We start from the raw sequence: 19,791 nt of genomic DNA, 5'->3' as shown, positions 1-19,791 counted from the left end.
TGGTGGCCCCCATCTCAAAAAAGACGTAGCAGAAACAGAAAAGGTGCAGAGGATGGTGACAAAAATGATAAAGGGGATGGAACAGCTCTCTTATGATGAGAGGCTACACACGCTAGGACTCTTCAGCCTGAAAAAGAGATGGCTGAAAGAGAACGCGATGGAAGTTTATAAAATTGATGGGGTGGAATGGGTAAAAGATAGATATTTACCCATTCAAAAAAAGTACTAAAACAAGGGGACACGCCATGAAACTAACCAGCAGATTTAAAAACAAGTCGTAGAAAGTACTTTTTAGCTTTGCACACAATCAATCTGCAGAATCTGTTGCCAGAGAATATGATCAAGAAGACTAGCATAGTCGGGTTTAAAAGAGGTTTGGATAAGTTCCTGGAGGAAGAATCCATAGCATGTTATTAGTTAGACAAGACTAAAGAAAACTATTGCTATTCCAGGGAGTAACAGGAAATAGATCTACCTTATGGGATCTTTCAGTGACCTGGATTGACCACTGTCGGAGACAGGACGCTGGTCTCAATGTATCTGATCTAAACCAGCATGTTCAACTAGCAGATGGATAACCTCCACCCACCCACAGGCACATACCCTAATCCTCCATCCCTTAAAAATAATGGCTAGAGGTAAAGAACACCTTTGGAAATTTCAGGTATTCCATAAAGTACACATTTCCAGTTTTGAGTCTCCTGTTTTCAGTATCTAAACAGGTTGCTCCACTGATCGCAAAGGGAGCCAAGAATGAACAGAGACCACATCATAGCCATGTGCAACATTAGTCTGTAGATTCAAGAACATTAAATATGCATTGTTACTGGCTAAGGGTGCAAAAATCTTCTCTAAAAGAAAATAAAAAGAAAAACATAACATCACACTATCGAATTCATGTAGATCTGGATTTGCCCCATGAGGTCTATAAAAATTAACACTATTTATTCTGATACAGCTGCTCAGCAGCAGGGAATACAATTATAAAGAAACCAAACTATAGCGTAGAGGTGGTGTCACACCCTTCCCCCACACCCTTTCACATCATATGCCCATGAGGAAAGGACCCTTAATAGTCATAAATACTGCAGCACACATGATGCTTTTCATATGAATAAGCCCTCGATTGACCAATCCAAGATGACTCAAGATGCATCACTGAACAGAACATGTTGGAAAAGCTGTTTTCAACTAGGAATGCATTTCATAATGTTATGAGATTCTTTAATGTCTTTTCTTCAGCTTTTCAGGTTTATAGCTTTGTAACAAGAAGAGAGATGCCATCCCGAAGAGCATAGTTTGCAAGACCCACTGCACCTGGGCTTGGTTGTCTGTGATGCCTTTCGCACTGCAAAAAAAGCGAAAAACACACAGTTAAACTGTATCATCTAGCTGGCAGGTTGCTCTTCAAACACCAGTCTGACCTCAAAACACAAAACAGTATAATTTAGAAAAATAGAAACATGACAATAGAAAAAGACTGTATGGCCCATCTAGTCTGCCCATCCACCCAATTAATTTAGTTTTATAATTTCCATCACTCCGTTAGAGATCCCCTGTATTTATCCTATGCTTTCTTGAATTCAGATACTGTTTTTGTCTCTACCACCTCTACAGGGAGACTATTCCATGTACACTACCCGCTCTGCAAAGAAATATTTCCTAAGATTACTCGAGTCTTCTCCCTTTCATCCTCATTCCTTGACCCCTCATTCTAGTGCCTCCTTTCCATTGAAAGAGGCTCATCTCCTGTTCATAGAAACGTTTCAGGTATTTAAATGTCTCTTATCATATTCTCCCATATTTCACCTTTCCACTAAGGTGTACATGTTTAGATCTTTAAGTCTATCTCCATATGCTTTAAAATGAAGACCACTGACCATTTTAGTAGCCACTCTCTGGCCAGACTCCATCCTTTTTATATCGTTTGAAGGTGCAGTATCCAGAATTGTACACAGTATTCCAAACAAGGCCTTGCCAGATACCTAAATGGGAGAAATATCATCTCCCTTTTCCTGTTCACCATTCTACTCCCTTTGCAGTCAAGCATCTTTCTGTTTTTTTGCTGTTTATTCACCTGTTTGGACACCTTAAGATTATCAGATACAACCACCTCCAGATCCCGCTCTTCCTTCCTGCTTAGAAGAATTTCAATTCCAATACTATACCTGTCCCTTGGGTTTATGTATGCTAATCACAATACTCTGCATTTTTAGCATTAAACCTTGGCTGCCAAACCCTAAACCATTTCTCGAGCTTCGCTAGATCCCTCCTCGTGTATGGAGGGCAGGTCTTCCCTAACCTGAACAGCCCCAGATACAGGGTCCCCTCGTTTCCTGAGTCCAAGTGGTGCACAGGCTCCTACCATGAAAGATTGTTAGGCCTAGTTCTTCTGATTGGACCTGAAAAAATCAACACAGGAAAAACTCCTCTCTACCTCCTAACTGCCAGCAAACCATAAGGGACTGCCTCCAGTCTCTCTGGAGAGAGCTGCTTAAAAAAAACAAACCTTTGCATCAGCACAGCCATTCCAGCACCGTCAATAGGAGGGGCTGCATTTTAATGGTAACCTCCCCCCCCCCCCCCCATTTGCTAGCCTGTACTGTTCTTACTAAGAGCTCACCCAGGCCTTAATGGTAAGAGAAATGAGTGTCTGTTTTATATATATATATATATATATATATATATATATATATATATATATATATATATATTTTTTTTTTTTTTTTTTTTTTTTTTTTTTTCCCCCAAAAAAGTTTAAAAAAAAAAAATCAAAATACTAGCATGAATGGCAGGCAAATATAATCAGTGACAACAACTAAAACTGGGCTAACATTTATACTTCATTTCTAGGCATTCTTTATGAAAGGAAAAAAAAGAATGCCTTAGTAAGAAATGTCTGTCTGTCTGTGACCTAGTTATCAGTAGAGAAGACAAATGGATTTGGGTGAAATTTTATATTTTAAAGTTATATACAAACAAGAGTTGAAATTGATACTAGAAAGTAAAGCCAGGATCTCATACAGCTCTCAAGAAGGGAAATATATTTTGCTGCATGTTATTTTAATAACCCAGATGAAAATCACAACTCTTTCAAAGTACTTTTACTTCTAGAAGGTGTCTAATGCTGCAACAATGGCTCTCTAACCAAAGAGGTGGTATGTCAGAGTCAAATTTAATAACTGACATTTTCAAAGTGATGCAAAGACTTGATTTAACAGGACTGACAGAAGGAGAGGGGGAGGCAAGCAGCAGCCTGAGCACCACAATGCCCCGGGTGTCTGTACATTCTGCTTCACCAGGCCACAGTCTGACTATGGAAAACACGGGAATGCTAATCTACCATCTGCTGGAGGCAGAGAATACTGGCAGGCTGATGTCAGATGAGACCCTACATAGGGCAACATCAGCAAATCAGTTGCTCTCTGCTTCCATCTGCAGGTGAGGGAGCATAATCCACTTTTCTGGGCTGGTCTGACAGGACAATAAAGCATGGGCAAATTCTGGAAAACTGAAAAAAAAAAAAAAGGTGTATTGAATGAGTGCATAGGGCACTGTGGCAGGTTACTGCCATGAAATTCAGTTGTCATACGACTAGAAAAACTCTCAGAAAAGGCATGACTAAGGTACTGTTAATCACATGTTCCTGCCTCGTGATGTAGGTCCTGTTGCTGAAACCTGCAGCCTGTTGAAGTCCTCCAGCATGGCTCCCAGCATCTGGCTTCTGCTCTACATTCCGCACTATTGCTACGGGGTTTCATAGGCCTGACTACCAGAACTTCCTGTGGCGTGGGCTGATGATGTTCACTATTTTTGTATATGCAGAAGCCCATTCCACTCACAGGTTCCTTAGAAACAGGCCTCGCTCCTGAATCTCTTCGCCTTTCCTGCTCTGACTTCTCCTTGTGACCCGGCCTTGTTCCCAACCTCATACTGCTTGCTGTCTGCCCTGACTTCGGACTGTGCCTGAACACTGCCTGTCCCAACCTTAGCCTGCCTGATCATGCCTCCGCCTCCTGCTACAACACGGTGCCATAGGTCCTAACCCATCAGTCGTTACATGTGAGGGCCTACTTAACTCTGGGAGGTGGTCATCTTGTGACCTGGATCTTCATTGCAGCCCCCTTCCAAGTACATGACTGCTGTGATAATGAGTAGCTACTAAATCCATTTCAATCACTTGCACCCTTAGTAATACTTTATAAAAACAAGGCATGAACAGACCATAAGATCTATTCAGTCTACTCATTCTTCCAATGTGCTGCAATACTGCAGACTTTACATGATTCGATCTCTGGTTTTACCTTCACATACTTTGTTCCTAGCTAGCTCATCTTGACTTTTCTTTAATAATTTTGCATTGTTTTTCCTAAATATAACAATTTTGCTTTTCGCAGGAAAGATTGCTCTTTAACTTAGAAAGACTTACTTGCATAATCTGAAACTATACAAAGCTTCTGCAACATGGATTCCACAAGCCGTCCAAAACCTTAAAACAACAAGCATAGAATTTACTTATTTTCTGACAGAGAGAAAAAAAACAATAAAACATATCTCAAGTAAATGTTTTTCCTCGGAATTTAAAGAAGGGGGAAGGTGATGAATCGAAGGCTGGAAATGGCACTGATAAATGTGAAAAGATTACAAACTCATTTCCAGAGGAGAAGACATGTTAGATATTAACACAAATAAGAGTGGGTAATGCCATGGGCCCCCATGATATTAAAAGAGCTCAAGAATGTTCTGGCTGTGTCTTGGAAGCTCTGTTCAACCTGTCCTGGAAGACAGGGAGAGGCTGCAAAGGCCTGAAGGAGAGTAGATATAGTTCTGTTACAAGAAGGGGGCAAGCAACTAAAGAACTGGAGGTCAATATTGAAAACTAAACATTTAAATGGAGTTAGATGGATAACTTGTGAGTTATCCAACTAAATAGTTTTGAATATTGACCTCCTGCTAATCTAACATCAATAGGCAAAACTCTAGAAACAATGCTAAAGAGAGCAATAGTGCAGCAACTTGATGACAGATCATCATAAAACAAGGTTGAAACAAAGGGAAGAAGCAGTTAAACAAACTTAATTGAGTCCTTTAAGGAGCTGACTGACGTGCACAATCTAGGAAGTGCAGTAGATGTGGCCTATTTGGATATTTAATCAGGCTTCTGACTCTGTTCTACAGAGAAGAATGGTAAGCAAGATGAACTATAAGGGATTAAGGCACAAAACTGTAAACTAGATAAGAAACTGGGTGAACTCCAGGACACAGAGCGTTAATGGGGGTCCACTCTGGTGAACAGTACCAGGGCTAGGTACTGTTACCAGTTCTTTACAATATCTGAAGGACTTGAGGGAAAAATACTTGTCTGCAGCTGATACTGATCTGTAGCAGATCAAACAACCAGAAAGAGGTGAAAACCATGAAAGAGGAAGAACGGTTAAGGTTTGAATTATGAGCTACAATGGTAAAGGGGTGTAAAATCATTTGGACCTTCGTGTTCAGTTTTCATTTTATTTTAAATCGGGAATTTATCATTGTTTATTACAACAAGAACAAAAATAGTAGAGTGAAAAGAAATGACTCATTTTTCGAGGTAAACATTATTTTTATTCTTATAATAAACACTGATAAATTCCTGGGAAAAATAAAATAAGAATTGAAAACGAAGGCCCCTAAAAATCATAAATTTGGATTCCAACATAGAAACTGAGAAGACAAAAACTAAAACCTATCAAACAAGAATGATCTAGGAGCAATTAACTCAGATGGCCTCATGGTAGCCAGTCAATGTACTAAGGTAGCTGGGCAAGTTAAGAGCATGCTTGGTTACAGAAGTAGAGACATTATTACCAGGAAAAAGACAACACAGTAATACTGCCTTTGTGTGGGGTCACTAGTGAGACCCCATCATCAGTACCTTTGTAAGGACTCAGAGGATGGAAGAGATTCAGAAAAAAAAAGCATTACCAAAATGGCAGAAGGCAAGGCTTAAGAAGCTGAAGGAAGAGGGGAAGGGGGGTGGGGACATGATAAAAAAAAAAAGTAAAATATCTGACAGGCTTCAATATAGAACAGGAAGGTGGAATTTTCCACAGAGAAGGATATTCAAGGACAAAGGGTCATGGAATGAAGATGCAGAGAGGATGGTTCAAAGAAGAGGCTGCCAGCACAGGAAGTGGCAGAACTGAAATACCCCTGGGACGGCTGCAGAGCACAGTGGTAAGGGCAGGCGGAGGGGAACAGGAAGAAAACAAAAAAGTAGGCACAGTATACGTAGAGTACTGCAAAGGGAAGTCCTGCCTTAGCAATTTAAAGGTGTAAACAAACATGCGGATAAAAGTGAACCAGCTGATGTAGTGTATTTGGATTTTCAGAAGGCGTTTGACGAGGTCCCTCCATGAAGCACAGCTCAGAAACCGGAAGGTCATGGGATGGAAGGCACTGTCCTATTGTGGATTGGTAACTGGATAAAGAGACAGGAAAGCGAGGGTAGGACTAAATGGTCAGCTTTCCAAATGGAGAAAGATCATTAGTAGATCTGTACTGGGCCCTGTGCTATTTAGCAAATTCATAAATAATCTGGAGAAAGGAACAACGAGCGAGGTTATCAGATTTGCAGGCGACACAAAATTGTTTCAAGTTGTTAAAACGGCAGCAGACAGAAGTGGTTAGGGAAAAATGCATCCGGATGAGACCTTTTAGTTATTTTGGTGAGAGGTTTATTTAAGAAGAATTTGTTTGTTGGCTGAATGGGGAAGTTATTTTGGTAAATGGACGGGGGGGGGGGGGGGGTGGAGGTGGGATTGTTGTTGAAAGTACAAAACATCTTGTAGCGGTTATTGTAGTGGAAATGTTTTATTTTGCAATAAAGATATATTAGATTGTGAGGACCTGCAGAAGGACCTTGCAAGACTGGGATGCTGGGCATCTAAATGGCAGATACAAGTTAAATGTTCATAGGGAAAAATCATCTCAGCTGCAGGTACACGATGCTGGGTTCCATGTTAGTAGTTAACACCCAAGAAAAGGACCTTGGAGTCCTTATAGATAATACCTGGATATCCTTGGCTCAGTGTGCGGCAGCGATCAAAAAGGCAAACAGAATGTTAGGAATTATTTGGAAAGGAATAGAGAACAAAACTGAGAATATCAGAATGCCTTTGTATAGGACCATAATGTGACTGCACCTTCAGTATTGTGTGCAGTTCTGGTCGCCCCACCTCAAAAAAAAAAAAGACATAGCGGACATTGAAAAGGTACAGAAAAGGGCAACAAAAATGATAAAGGGGATGGAAAACTCCCCTATGGAGAAAGGTTAAACAGATCAGGGCTCTTTAGTTTGGCAAAGAGACGACAGAGAGGGGATATAATTGAAATTTATAAAATCATGAGTAGGGTGGATCAGGTTAATAGGGAACAGTTATGTACCCTTTCAAACAACACTAGGACTAGGGACACTCCATGAAACTAGGAATCAGCAGATTTAAAATAAATCATAGGAAATATTTTTTCACTCAGAGCACAACCAAACTATGCAATCTGTTGCCAGATTCCACACAGTGGGGTTCAAGTTCTTGAAGGAAAAGTCCATAAACAGTTATTAGCCAGGTAAGACTTGGGAAAGTCAGAACTTATCCCTGGGAATGAAACACAAGAAATAGATCAACTATTGGGGATCTGCCGAGTACTTGTGACCCAGACTGGCCACTGTAGGAGACAGAATGCTGGGCTGACCCAGCATGGCATTTTTCATGTTCTTATGCCTGTTTCTTGTGGCATAGAGCTAGTTGGCAACCCTAACTAGAGGTGACAGTCACAGCCATTGTGCAATGGTGACACCTAGTGGCAGGGCCCAAGACTGAAACCCCTGGTGCATGGCCTTCAGTCAAAGACCATCACTGAAATGACTGGGCTAAAGAAAGTTGGGAGACTGATATAAAAATAGGAGAAAATTCCTATGATCAAAGTCTCATGGTTTCCTAGCCCAAAAAAGTGCTGGGAGCCCAAAAAAAAAAACAAAACACAAAAAAATAAAGCTAAGAAGGTAATTTTAACCTTAAATTCTTCTTTGATGGCTAACTCTCCAATGCTGTTGCAAAGAAAACAATTAAGAGATCAAGATACAATTATTTAACAAATCTCACTTACCCCCAGTACAACCACTTGTAGTGGTAGTCCACCAGATATTTAATAAGAGATCCTGCGGGGCCAAGATGCTGGAAGGGTATTTGTGTGGGCCAAAAAACCGTCCACTAAAAAGGAAATAAAAGAATGAGTCTTATTGTTTCTGGAAGAACAAAAAGCAAGCAAAAGAATAGTGCAATTCAAAAATCACTAGAAAACCAGACTGGATATGCATGAGAAGGTTCTAGAACTGACTAGGTGCTTGATGGCACTGTGCTCCATAAACCTCACTTGAGCAATACATTAAGCACTAAAACACCTTGGAGTGTACCTTACTGTAGAATAAGAATACACACTGCCTGTCTTGTGCCTTCAATGTCCTAAGAAGATCTAAAATCTCACTAAAACACAGGGTGTCTTGTGAAAGTCTTCACACCCTTGTACAATTTTCACATTCGGTTGTCTAAAAAAATGCAATTCAAAATGTATTCAAGTAGGAATTTGTTTCACTGTTCTATACAACATACTCTACATTTTTGTCATAAAAGAACAATCATAGAAATATTTCTAAAGTAAGAATGCAAAACCAAAAAGCCTTTATTGCACAAACCTTCACTCAATACTTGGTGAAAAGTTGTGTGGTTGCCGTGAGTCCACTTGAATGCTCTTGAGAGCTAAGTCAATAAATGTTATTCAGTCAGTCCAATAAAAAGCTATCTCCTGATATATATGTTTTTGCTTTTCACTTGTTAATCTTTATTTCTGCGCATTCAGTACTTGATGGAAACCCCTTCTGTGGCAATAACAGCCACGAGTTGTTTAAGGTAAGTGTCTAGCAACTTTGCACAGTGGGATGGGGCAGTGTTTGCAGAAGAGCAAACCGGTCCCACACAGGAGGCTAAAATGAGAAGCTTGGGAGTGAATGCCAAGGTGGTGGTGTAGATTACAACTGGTTCACTAATAGGAAACAGTGTGTAATGGTAAATGGTAAATGGAACCTACTCTGAAGAGAGAACTGTGTTAAATGGAATTCCACAAGGATCAGTATTGGGACTGGTTCTGGTCAATATCTTTGTGAGCGACATTGCGGAAGGGATAGAAGGTACAGTTTGTCTATTTTGACATGCCTGAAGGAGAGGTGAAAAGTGATTTAAGAAAGCTTGAAGAGTGGTGGAAGATTTGGCAGCTGGGATTCAATGCCAAGAAACGCAGTCATGCATCTGGGGTGCAGTGAGCCAAGAGTTGTATGTGATGGAGCAAGAGAGGGATCATAGGGTAATAGTGTCTGGCGATCTGAAGATGGCGAAGCAATATGATAAGACAATAGTTAAAGCCAGAAGAATGCTGGGCTGCATAGAGAGAGGAATAACCAGTAAGAAAAAGGAGGTGATAATGCCCTTGTACAGGTCCTTGGTGAGCCCTTATCTGGAGTACTGTGTTCAGTTCTGGAGCCCATATCTCAAAAAGGATAGAGACAAGATGGAGGTGGTCCAGAGAAGGGTGATCAAACTGATGTGGGGTCAGTATCGGAAGACTTAGAAAGAGAGGCTGAAGGATCTAAATTTGTATACCCTGGAAAAGAGGAGATGCAAGGTAGATATGATACAGACCTCATATACCTGAACTTCAAACCGTTTTCATTGGAAAGGAAACAGTAGAACTAGGGGTCATGAAATTCCAGGGGGGGGGGGGTGTGTGTGTGACTCAGAACCAATGTCAGAGGGTGGTGGATGCCTGGAACGCCCTTCCAGAGGAGGTGATGACGATAAAAACAGTCAAAGAATTCAAAAAGGCATGGGATAAACATTGTGGATCCTTAAAGGCTAGAGGATGGAAATGAAGAAAAGGGTGCATGGGGGTAACTTGCTCATGTGGTAGTTTCTACCCTTAACCAAATAAGCCTTACTGCTTTTAACACAACTGCAACATCGCTCTCTGCTTTGCTGGCAGTGGTTTGGGGGGGGGAGAGGGGAGAAGAAAAAGTGGATTCAGTCAACACAGGGCCTGACTTTTACGGTCTGGGGTACAGATATGCAGATATAAGGGAAAGAGCACAGGACTGCTTCTATGGCCAAGGTCATAAGCAAAACACGTCAAGCAGCACTGTCTGAATTTTCAAGGCTCATCACCAGTAAAAATATTGCTAGAAGTAAATTTTTTATGGGTTATCATACAGCTTGGGGATAAATGCATGGAGCGGCAGTTGCTACCCTTAAGAGAAACATGGGGCTAACCTACATGGCACAGCAGATACTACCATAAGAAGCTTGCTGAGCAGAGTGGTCCTTTTCTGCCATCATTACTATGTTTTATGTTCAAGCCTCTGATTTATCCTCAGGCTGCACTGGATGCGACTCACTGAGTGATGGGAACAGCAGCAGTGAAGGAGCTCTGGCAGCCATATGCTGCAGCCAAGGTAACTAACTGAGCTGCTGCCCACACCACACCGATTTCTCCCAACTCCCACAGGAGCTGGTGCTTTGTGACATGTGCTTTCGCCCCCCATCCCCACCCTGTGTTTTAAAATTTGGAAAAAAAAGAGAGTAGTGGGGCTTTCAGTACTTCCTTAGCTCTTTTTTTGGCCATACGATTCCTCTCTGTTGTGTGCATTGCTTGCTCCGTAGAGTAGGTGTGTCCTGGTCATGGAAAGGTTGGAGGAACATTGATGTAGGGAACCCATGGTATTCAAGTTAATAATGTTTGCCAGTCACCTGGCAGGTAAACCCTTATACAGGTTTTATAGAAGCTTGATGGCAAACAAGTACAAAAACGTAACTTGTGGGCATCTAATTCAGAAACAGAACGTGCATCTGGGGCTTGAACTTGATTGAGAATGATTTGGGGCGTATCTAGATAACAGCAAATAAGATTTGAATTTTTAGTAAAAAAAAAAAAGTAGCTGAATTGTTTATTGGACTCCATCATTGTACCTATAGGCGCCCAGTGTACTTCACAGATTTCTGCCCTACAGGGCGCCCCAGGTGATGAAGGGACATGTGGTGAGCAGGGTACTTATGTATATGTCCAGTTTTTACATTTTCCATGACTCCCCAGCTTTGTTTATTGGGCTTGTGGGGAGGAGTGGAGATTCCTGCCATACCCAAAACTTATGCAAAAATAACTGTATATATGAAGTATGCTTATGTACTAAATTCAAAAAAGCATCATATCCAATACACAATAGTAAATAGCTGTTATATCTTCCATGCAGAGATAACCTCATAAATATATGGCGGGCTTTACTTTGTTTGCCCAAATTGCCAATCATATAAACGTGCAGTCACAGATAAATCTTTAGACCGTCACCAATTGATATAATCATCTGTTACTCTGCAAGGGCCTTAGACACATAGTTCATACATATTGCTAAGTTCTCCATAGGTTAAATTTAATTGGTTAAATAAATGCCACCGTGTAGGGATGATCCGGACACTGGCTCCTCAGAATGTGTTGTTTTAGATGCTTGTAAGAACTGGTTAGGTTTCAGCTTACCATGAAGAAGCCCATTGAAAGGGTGATGACTGTCATCCAGAAGAGACTGGGCCTTCGGAAATAGGTGTTGTCTGCATTCTCATGCATCTGTGCCCAGCCCGATTATTAGGGGGGATCTACAGGACGGGATGAACAGAGTAAAGCCCAAGACCAGATTCGAGGTTTCTTTAAATCAATAAATGCTTACAGTACCATACTGTACTGGGCACGGATGGACTCTGATCGCTGGCCAAAAACGTCACTGAATGCCTGCTCTTGAAAAAGTACAGCGTCCTTTTACACGCCCCGACCCCTCCTCCTAGACGCTGAGTAGACCACCGAGCTCCACCACCTACATGTCCCGCCCACTACCGAGCTCCCTTCTACCCGTCCATTTCCTTCTTCTGACGCCAACCTGTCTCCCTCCTCCTGATGCTGAAAGCTCCGCCCACCCGTCCTGGATTATAGGTCGAGAGAACACTCACCCCACCTTCCGGGTTGTTTTGTTGCTTCTGTAGCTTTCCACAGTTCAAGCCGTCAGCATTAGGTGGTGGTGCCTTTCTGCAACCAGGGCATTCTCCCTTGAGGTTTGCGGATTTAAGGAATATGATGTTGTGAATTAGGAGGGACTGGGAGTCACCATCCTTCAGCAGAATCCTTCCGTTTTGTCGCTATCACTGGTGGGCAGCAGAACTCCAGGCTTTCAAGGGTTCTCCCCACTTCCCCCGCTCCTCTCGGCAGTGCAGGCAGCACGCAAAGGGATACAGCCAATGGGTGAGGAGAGAAGAGGAAAGCACGTCACGCCGGAGAGCTGCACCAAGGGCTAGTTCTGAGCATGCTTGTTCATAATTGCAAGTTGTTAGTTGACTCTATTTATTAGTGGGGACGTCGTCTTTAGTCCGTTTGAACACGCAGCTGTAAAGGTTAACGAAAACAAAACACCTTATTGGACTAAGTATATTTCTTAACTAGCTTTCGGGATAGGGTGTCCCAACTTTTCCATGGACAGTGAGTTGACACGCCACCAAAATTGAGGACCCGTGTGGAGGCGGGGGGAGTAGGGTTGCCAGCTTTTCCATAAATCGGGACTGGACGTTTGAGAGCAATTTGCATAAATTCTAAATCCCGCAGAGTGTATCTGTATATTAATTAAAGAGCAGTGAGCTGAAAGGCAGCACATAGGTAGGAGTTTCTCCTCCAGCCTCTCAGGACAATAAAGGGGGAGACCCTACAATTCAGCTTTCTTCTCACTAGCTCAGCTACATGGGGCAAACTGAGGTGCATGGCTCTGCAGATGTGGATCAGTGCTGGGTGCCCTGTTTAGTCCAAGGGAATTATGCGCCAGTACAGAGCACAGCATTCCCCTGCTGCACAGAATTTGGGAGGCCCTGGTATGCCATGAGTGGGACAGTCTCCACTTGCACACGCCTGCGAGCGGGACGGCCTCCACTTATGGCAAAGAAGAAGCAGTAGCTGGCATAGCGTGAGTGGAGGCTGTCCTTGTGGTGAAGGAGGAGCAGGCCCTGGCATTCTACGAGCGAAGATGAAGCAGGCACTGGTGAGAGTGAGTCTGTGTTTGTGCGTAAGACTGCGAGCCTGGGGGGTGAGATAGAGCAAGTCCGTGGGTGTGGATGCCAGAGAGGGAGCCTATGTGAGGAGATTGTGAAGGTGCATGTATATGTGTGAGAGATTGGGAACTGGTGTGTGTGTGAAAAAGGGATTGTATGTATGTGAGGGTGCTTGTTTGTGAGAGAGGGAGCCCGTGTGAGGGTGCTTGTGTGTGTGAGAGAGAGGTAGCCTGTGTGAGGGTATGTGCGTGAGACAGAAATGGAGCCTGTGTGGGTGTGTGTGCACAAGAGAGAAAGGGAGTCTGTATGAGACGTGTGTGTGCATGAGAGAGGGGGGAGTCTGTTTGAGAGGATGTGTGTGTGTGTGTGTGTGCATAAGAGAGAGAGGGAGTCTGTATGAGGGTGTGTGTGTGCATAAGAGAGAGAGGGAGTCTGTATGAGGGTGTGTGTGCATAAGAGAGAGAGGGAGTCTGTATGAGGGTGTGTGTGTGCATAAGAGAGAGAGGGAGTCTGTATGAGGGTGTATGTGTGTGTGTGTGTGTGTGCATGAGAGAGAGAGGGAGTCTGTATGAGGGTGTATGTGTGTGTGCATGAGAGAGAGGGAATCTGTATGAGGGTGTATGTGTGTGGGCATAAGAGAGAGAGGGAGTCTGTATGAGGGGATATGTGTGTGTGTGTGTGCATGAGAGAGAGAGGGAGTCTGTATGAGGGTGTATGTGTGTGGGCATGAGAGAGAGAGGGAGTCTGTATGAGGGTGTATGTGTGTGGGCATGAGAGAGAGAGGGGGAGTCTGTATGAGAGTGTATGAGTGTGTGTGCATGAGAGGGAGCCTGTATGAGGGGTATGTTTGTGCACTAGAGAGAGGGACAGAGGGAGCCTGTGTGAGGGACAGTACTGAGAGAGAGGTCAAACTCTGGGAGTGGAGATAGAGGGGGAGGGGAGAGATAGTGGCAGGTGGAAGAGTTGGGACCTAAGAGGGCAAAGTGAAAGGAGACTGGCCAGGAAAGAAGGAAGAGAGGTTGGAAGAGACACTCTTAACAATGAACTTCTAGGGAAATTCTGCTCAAAATATTTAAAACTCTGCAACTTTTTCTGTATTACATTTTAAATTAATTACTTAGACTGTCATGTATATTAAATTATTTTGACCAATATAAAGTAGGCAGAATTTTGCAGAATTTTAAGTTTTTGTGCTTCGGATCTTAAGTCCTATTGTCTTTTCTGTTTGGTTTCTTTATTTGCACAGGAACTGCAAATAGGAACATCTGATAACACCTTCTGTAATGCTGGAAACAAGGCCTTTAATACTGTTTGGAACAAGGCCTTTAGTTTCCACTGATGCAAGGTAGTTTAAAGTTCACCTGGGTAAAAGGCCTTCTCTTGCTGTAGCAGGGTTCTGGGTCTGTCAGAATTTATCCTGTGCATGGCTATCATAATTCATAACTGGTGCATCATTGGTAAACAGTAGATATCGCCCTGCAGGAAGGTGGGATGGCAAGGGAGGCAGGGAGCCAGGAAGAATACAGGTGGGCAGGAGAAGACACAGAAGAAGCTGAAGAACTGACCACAGGATGAAGACAAGAACTCAGGGAAGAAGACCAAGACTACCAAGACAGGTACACTGGAACGAAGACCAGGAACACACTGAGACAACTTGCTCTACACAAGGTAGTCTACCTATTGCTGAGGCACAGAGGAGCTGCTGAAATGGCCTTTTATAGGCCCTGCTAGTGATGTCATCATCGAGCGCCGCTGGCCCCTTAAGAGGAGCGAGGTTGGGCACGCATGCACCTTATGGGGGCCTAGGGTAGGTAGCAGTGTTGTAGGCAGGCTGAGTGTGGTGGCCTGCTGTGCATCCATTCCAGGACCTTTGCCAGCATCAGTGGAAGCAATAGCATCAGAGTGTCTATTCAGGGGCCTAACCCGACGTCAGGAGTCGCGTTGGGCTCGGGGCTGGAGGTAAGGGCGGCAGTCTGCAGGCCTACCCTGCGGACTGCCAAATGCAACACCAGGTCCTTACCCAAGGAGAGAGATCACAGCTGTTGCCCACTGAAGAAAAAAAGCAGTGAGGTTGGGGAGGGGAATAGACAAAGAGGCCAGACAGAATAAGGAAGTGGAGAAGAGAGAATGAAAGCAAAAGGTGTAAAAATGTAAATAAGTAAATCAAAACAAAAAAACAAAGTGAGTAAACTAAGAAAAATACAAAAATAGAAAAATGTGAAAAAAACATTGGGCAGGCTGGGGTGGATTTTTTATCAGTTTCTAAAAAATGTTGGCTGGCATCTTGTGTATGTTTTTCTATCTAGATGTGGTATGTCTGTCTCTTTGCCTGTCTGGATGTTTAATGTGTCATTCTGAGGGGTATTTGTGTCTGCATATGGGGTGTCTTTGTCTCTTTGGGTATGGGGTATCTGTTTCTCTCTGTGTCTGTCTGGGTACAGGAAATCTGCCACTCCGCTTCCATGTGAGTATGTGCATATATGAGCTTATTCCTTTCAGAAACTTGAAGAGAAATCAAATGAGGGCTTTGAGCCACTGGTTGGCAGTGTGGCTTCCCGGTGAATATACTGTGGAGTAGATTTTCCACATAAGTGCACCGCATCCATGTGCACACGCTTCTCAGTGCACGCACATGGACGCGCTAAGTTTTCTACCATGTGTGTGTTGGCACGCAAGTGGAAAATCCACGGGCCGCGCGCACGAGCGCCGGATTTTATTCACGAGCGTAAGGGGGGGGGGATTTTTTGCAATTTCCACGCAACACTCCCCAGTTCCTTCCCCCCACCTAATCTCCCTTTCCCTCTCCTTCCTACCTCCTAAACCCTACCATTTTTTTTTCCAACTTACTTCAGCTCCTGAGCTGAAGTAAGTTGCACATGTTGGCAGCGTGAACAATGGCGCTGTCCCAGCCTGCCCAGAATACGCCCCTGGCCCGCCTCTTGCAGGAAGCCCGGCACGTGTGTGTACCAGCATTTATGCGCATTGCTGGACCTTGTGGAAAATTGGCTCGGCGAGCACAAGGCCCGGCCACACGAATAAAGGCCAGAATTTACGTGCACAGCCGGTGGAAAATTTGTCTGTCTATGTATGTGTGCGTGAGTGTGTTTGTGTTTATATATTAACCCATCTTGGAGGGGGCGGCAACCAATTACATGAATAAAAGGGGGGCCGTGGCGCAAAATGTTTGCTTGCCCCTGATCTAAGGTATGAAACATCTGCTCTTTAAGTGATGAATGTGGCTTTGAGTAATAAATTGTATTAATTGCCTGATTGACGTAAAAATATATTGGCAGTTTTGAATTAAATTTATGCCACACGATGAAGTGTAATTTGTTTGGTTACAACTGAGTAGAAAGAAGGTATGTTATTAGGGTCTGTAACTCCCTGATTCTGTGATCTTAGGTAATGTCTTAAGAGAAAAATGTTTCCATGGTATCCATCTGAATTATTATCCATAGGTTCCAATGGAGGTTTACCATTGCTCATTAGGAATTAAAAGGTTATGTCCCTTTGAGGAACTGGTTAAGGGAGAGGAAGGTTAAATGAAAGATCTTCTCCAAACCTTAATTTAGGTATTTTGTATCCTGCAAGTACACCAAGGTGATAAACCGTGATTGACACTGAATTCATTCCTGAATTAGAACCTGCCTGGTTCTCCCTGTGGCCCTGGTCCCAGACCTTGCCTCCTGTTTCAGTCCATCTCCTGTGCCAGTCTCCAGAACCTGCCTGGTTCCCCCATTCTGCCTTGCCCTGCCTTCCATCAGCATTCCCTGACTGATTTTGTTGCTGACTTAAGACTTGTCTCTGGCCTTGACTTCACTTGTTTGCTGTCTGCCCTGACCTCCAGCTTGGATCCTGACTTTTGTTTGTTTTTTGCCTGCCCAGACCTCTGCCAGCTGTGTACTACTCCTGGAAAGCCCTGCTGGCCACCAGAATCTGTGGGCTCAATCCAAGAGGGAGGTGGCTGGTTAGACGGAAGACCCTGTCTGGCTCAGAGCCTGGCCCTGCTTTTGTTGAGAGAATTCCCCAATTGAGCTAATTCTCCACTCCATGATGTAAAATAATGACAATAATAAGCATTGTAAAATTCTTAACAGGAGAGGATTAGAATTGGTACACTAGGTCTAGCCAAAGGTCCATTAACTTCAGTAAACTTTTTCACAGATGGTAAAACTAGGACAAACAATAACTGGGAGGAATGCAGGGGTTGACAGATCTCATATTGTGTTTTGTAGGAAATATCAGTGGATATTCTGAAGAGGTGAAGACTAGGAACTTTTTTTTAAATCACCTAAATCCTTTAAAGTACAGTTCAGTATATGAATATAATCTTATCTGAAGTAACCCTTTTAAGGGATGCTCCTTTCTTTAAATTTCTCGAGTCTCTCACAGTTGTGAGTTTAGCATAAATAAATCATAGAACATGTTAGTCAAACTAAGGACAAACAACCTCTTTACCAATAGAAAAGGATAAAACGCGTTGAGCATAATTTTTCTAGTTTGATAAATTGGTATAATGCTTAGAACATAATTTCCTAACTACTGTTCTTGTCTAATCAGAAAATTCTTCATGATAGGAAATTGCTTTTTCTTTTTCGAATGATTATTAAATACATCAAACAAAGATACTAATCACTTGCTAATGCTATATTTTGAAAATGAATTTTTTTTTTTTTTTTATAAACAACTTGTTATGGAAATTCAACAATCTAGTAAAAATCAGTGTATGCGCTTGTCAGTATACGAAGGAATCACTCTTGTCAATTGTTGTGCGAGGCAGTCGGTATGACAGATGCGTTGTTTATCTGTCGCAGCAATATTTGCCTCGGCTCGCACCGGTGTTTACACCGTCAAATCGCGCCATCTCTCGGCGCCGAGTTTGCTTGTAGACCTCGATTGACGCCACTTAGCGGCCGCAGGTATTTCCAATTCCGTCGCCTGCTCTCTGTCCAGCAGCATTAGTGGTCCGGGCTCTGTCTCGGGTTCCGTCTGGATACTGTTTCTGGCCGGGACCGAATTGGGGCTGGACACTTCCGGGCGTTCGAGTATCCCATGTGTTGCCGGAGGCAGTGGGTGAAAGCGGAGGGGCTGAGAGTGAGTTGTTTCCGATCGGACTGGGAAACGAAAGCGTCACTGAGAGACTGTCAGGGTAGGGAATGTATGTTGGTGTGTAAAAAGAGTTTTGCGATTCCAGTTAGTTTTGTAAATTGGCTCTCATGGGGATGGGGGAGATTGATCTATAGTTATTTTAAAAAAACAGAACAGTTTTTTCTTTGCTGTGTTAAAAAATGTGTCCTGTTCTGTGAATTATACGCGTCTTTATTATCACTAATAGGGTACTTGCAGTATTTCACTTATGGCCCGAAATCTGCCTGACTGCAGCAGTGGAAAATTGGTCTCCTTGGACCCTGTGTAAAGTTGCTGACTATGTGAAGTTAGTTAGTGTTAAAAATGAGTGTTATGAAGTGCACGATCTTGGGTTTAAATAGTGCCTATAGGCATGTAATAGAGGAATTTGCTAGGGTGGCTTAGAGATTTGCATTCATCCCTCCTGGCTGGTCTGTGGGCTTGGTTTCAGCTGTGTTCTTGGTGTACTGACCATGAAAGAAGGCCCATGGTCTCTCATCCAGGAGACTCTCATTAACATAGAGTGGAAACCAGGGAAACCTGGTTCAAATCATACTCTTGTATTGATGCTGCTTGTGACCTTGGGCATTTATTTCACTCTCCATTGCCTTAGGTACAAACTTAGGGCCTTTTTCCCCTAAACATTTTTTCCATAGACACAAAATAGGAGAAAATCTTTAGCAAATAAGCCCCTTGGCTTGTAAGATTTCTGGGGCAGGAACCTACCAACTATAAATGATTTTGTAACATGCTTTGATCTTGGATTTAAAAAGGTGAATAATCTAAAATCCAAGTCCAAATCATTTTTATACTATTGGTTTGAAAATCAGATTAATTTGCATAGCTTGGTCAAATGATTTGAGGTTTGGTCTAAGGTTTCAATAGGCAGTGATTTGTTGGTAATTGTACATTTTTTTAAATAGGCTTATTGCTAAAGAATTGAAAAAAGATGGAGAAAGACCAAAGAAAGCATCGAAAGAAGCACAGTGGGCCAAAGGCTGATAGAAAAAGACAACGGCACCAAAAGAATCTGGGATTGGGTGATGAGGAGGATGCTCGGAAACGAAACCCCAGAGCATTTGCAGTCCAGTCTGCTGTGCGCATGGCCAGGACCTTCCATAGGTGCAAAATATTTTGTGGGCTTACAGGGAAAAGGGCAGGGGTAATAGACTGTTACTGGTGAACGATTACACAGCTTGGGAATGTTTTATTATTATATAGTACCAAATAAAGAGCTATGTACAGATTTTTATTTCTGTGCTTTTAAACCAATGACCTACAGTATATGATTGTTAATGAATTATTAAACTAATGAAAATGTACTAGGAAGGTACTATAACTATGGACTTAACACTGGGCTATTTTGGTTGGTGTTGAGATTCATAAGATGTTGAAGAGCACTGACTGTTGGTTAACCTTTCTATTTAACTGAACTTGTGAACTGCCGTTGTCTGTCATAATTTCAACATGATTGCACTTTGGAATCCCTTTAGTCTTAATTATC

At 42.8% G+C, this 19,791-nt stretch overlaps 2 protein-coding genes across 9 annotated transcripts in view; one reads left to right on the top strand and one right to left on the bottom strand.

Annotated features, from left to right (window-relative positions):
• Nucleotides 1-203: 203 nt before the first annotated feature.
• Nucleotides 204-12,223, bottom strand: TMEM254 (transmembrane protein 254). 2 transcript variants are annotated; one of them, XM_029609486.1, is made up of 5 exons: nt 12,083-12,223; nt 11,614-11,729; nt 8,146-8,249; nt 4,430-4,489; nt 204-1,348 (listed from the first exon to the last, which is right to left on the bottom strand). In XM_029609486.1, the coding sequence occupies exons 2-5, from the start codon at nt 11,698-11,700 to the stop codon at nt 1,225-1,227; spliced, it is 375 nt and encodes a 124-aa protein (XP_029465346.1). In that variant the 5' UTR covers nt 11,701-11,729; nt 12,083-12,223; the 3' UTR covers nt 204-1,224. The 2 variants fall into 2 exon arrangements, with proteins under 2 accessions (XP_029465346.1, XP_029465345.1); XM_029609485.1 differs by having other exon boundaries at nt 12,078-12,217.
• Nucleotides 12,059-19,791, top strand: part of BMS1 (BMS1 ribosome biogenesis factor) — a 158,391-nt gene continuing 150,658 nt past the window's right edge. For 2 of the 7 annotated variants that reach the window (XM_029609484.1, XM_029609478.1), the window contains exons 1-2: nt 12,230-12,366; nt 19,211-19,409. In XM_029609484.1, coding sequence (XP_029465344.1) covers nt 19,237-19,409 — 173 coding nt within the window. In that variant the 5' untranslated portion in view covers nt 12,230-12,366; nt 19,211-19,236. Of the gene's footprint in view, nt 12,180-12,229; nt 12,367-14,642; nt 14,829-18,146; nt 18,310-19,210; nt 19,410-19,791 lie in introns of those variants that run through there. The other 5 variants (XM_029609483.1, XM_029609480.1, XM_029609482.1 and 2 more) reach the window with 5 other exon arrangements.

The sequence above is a fragment of the Rhinatrema bivittatum genome, chromosome 7 (assembly GCF_901001135.1).
Source record: "Rhinatrema bivittatum chromosome 7, aRhiBiv1.1, whole genome shotgun sequence".
NCBI lineage: Eukaryota > Metazoa > Chordata > Amphibia > Gymnophiona > Rhinatrematidae > Rhinatrema > Rhinatrema bivittatum.
The sequence above is the reverse complement of the archived record's forward strand: the minus strand, read 5'-3'. Positions and strand labels throughout refer to the sequence as shown.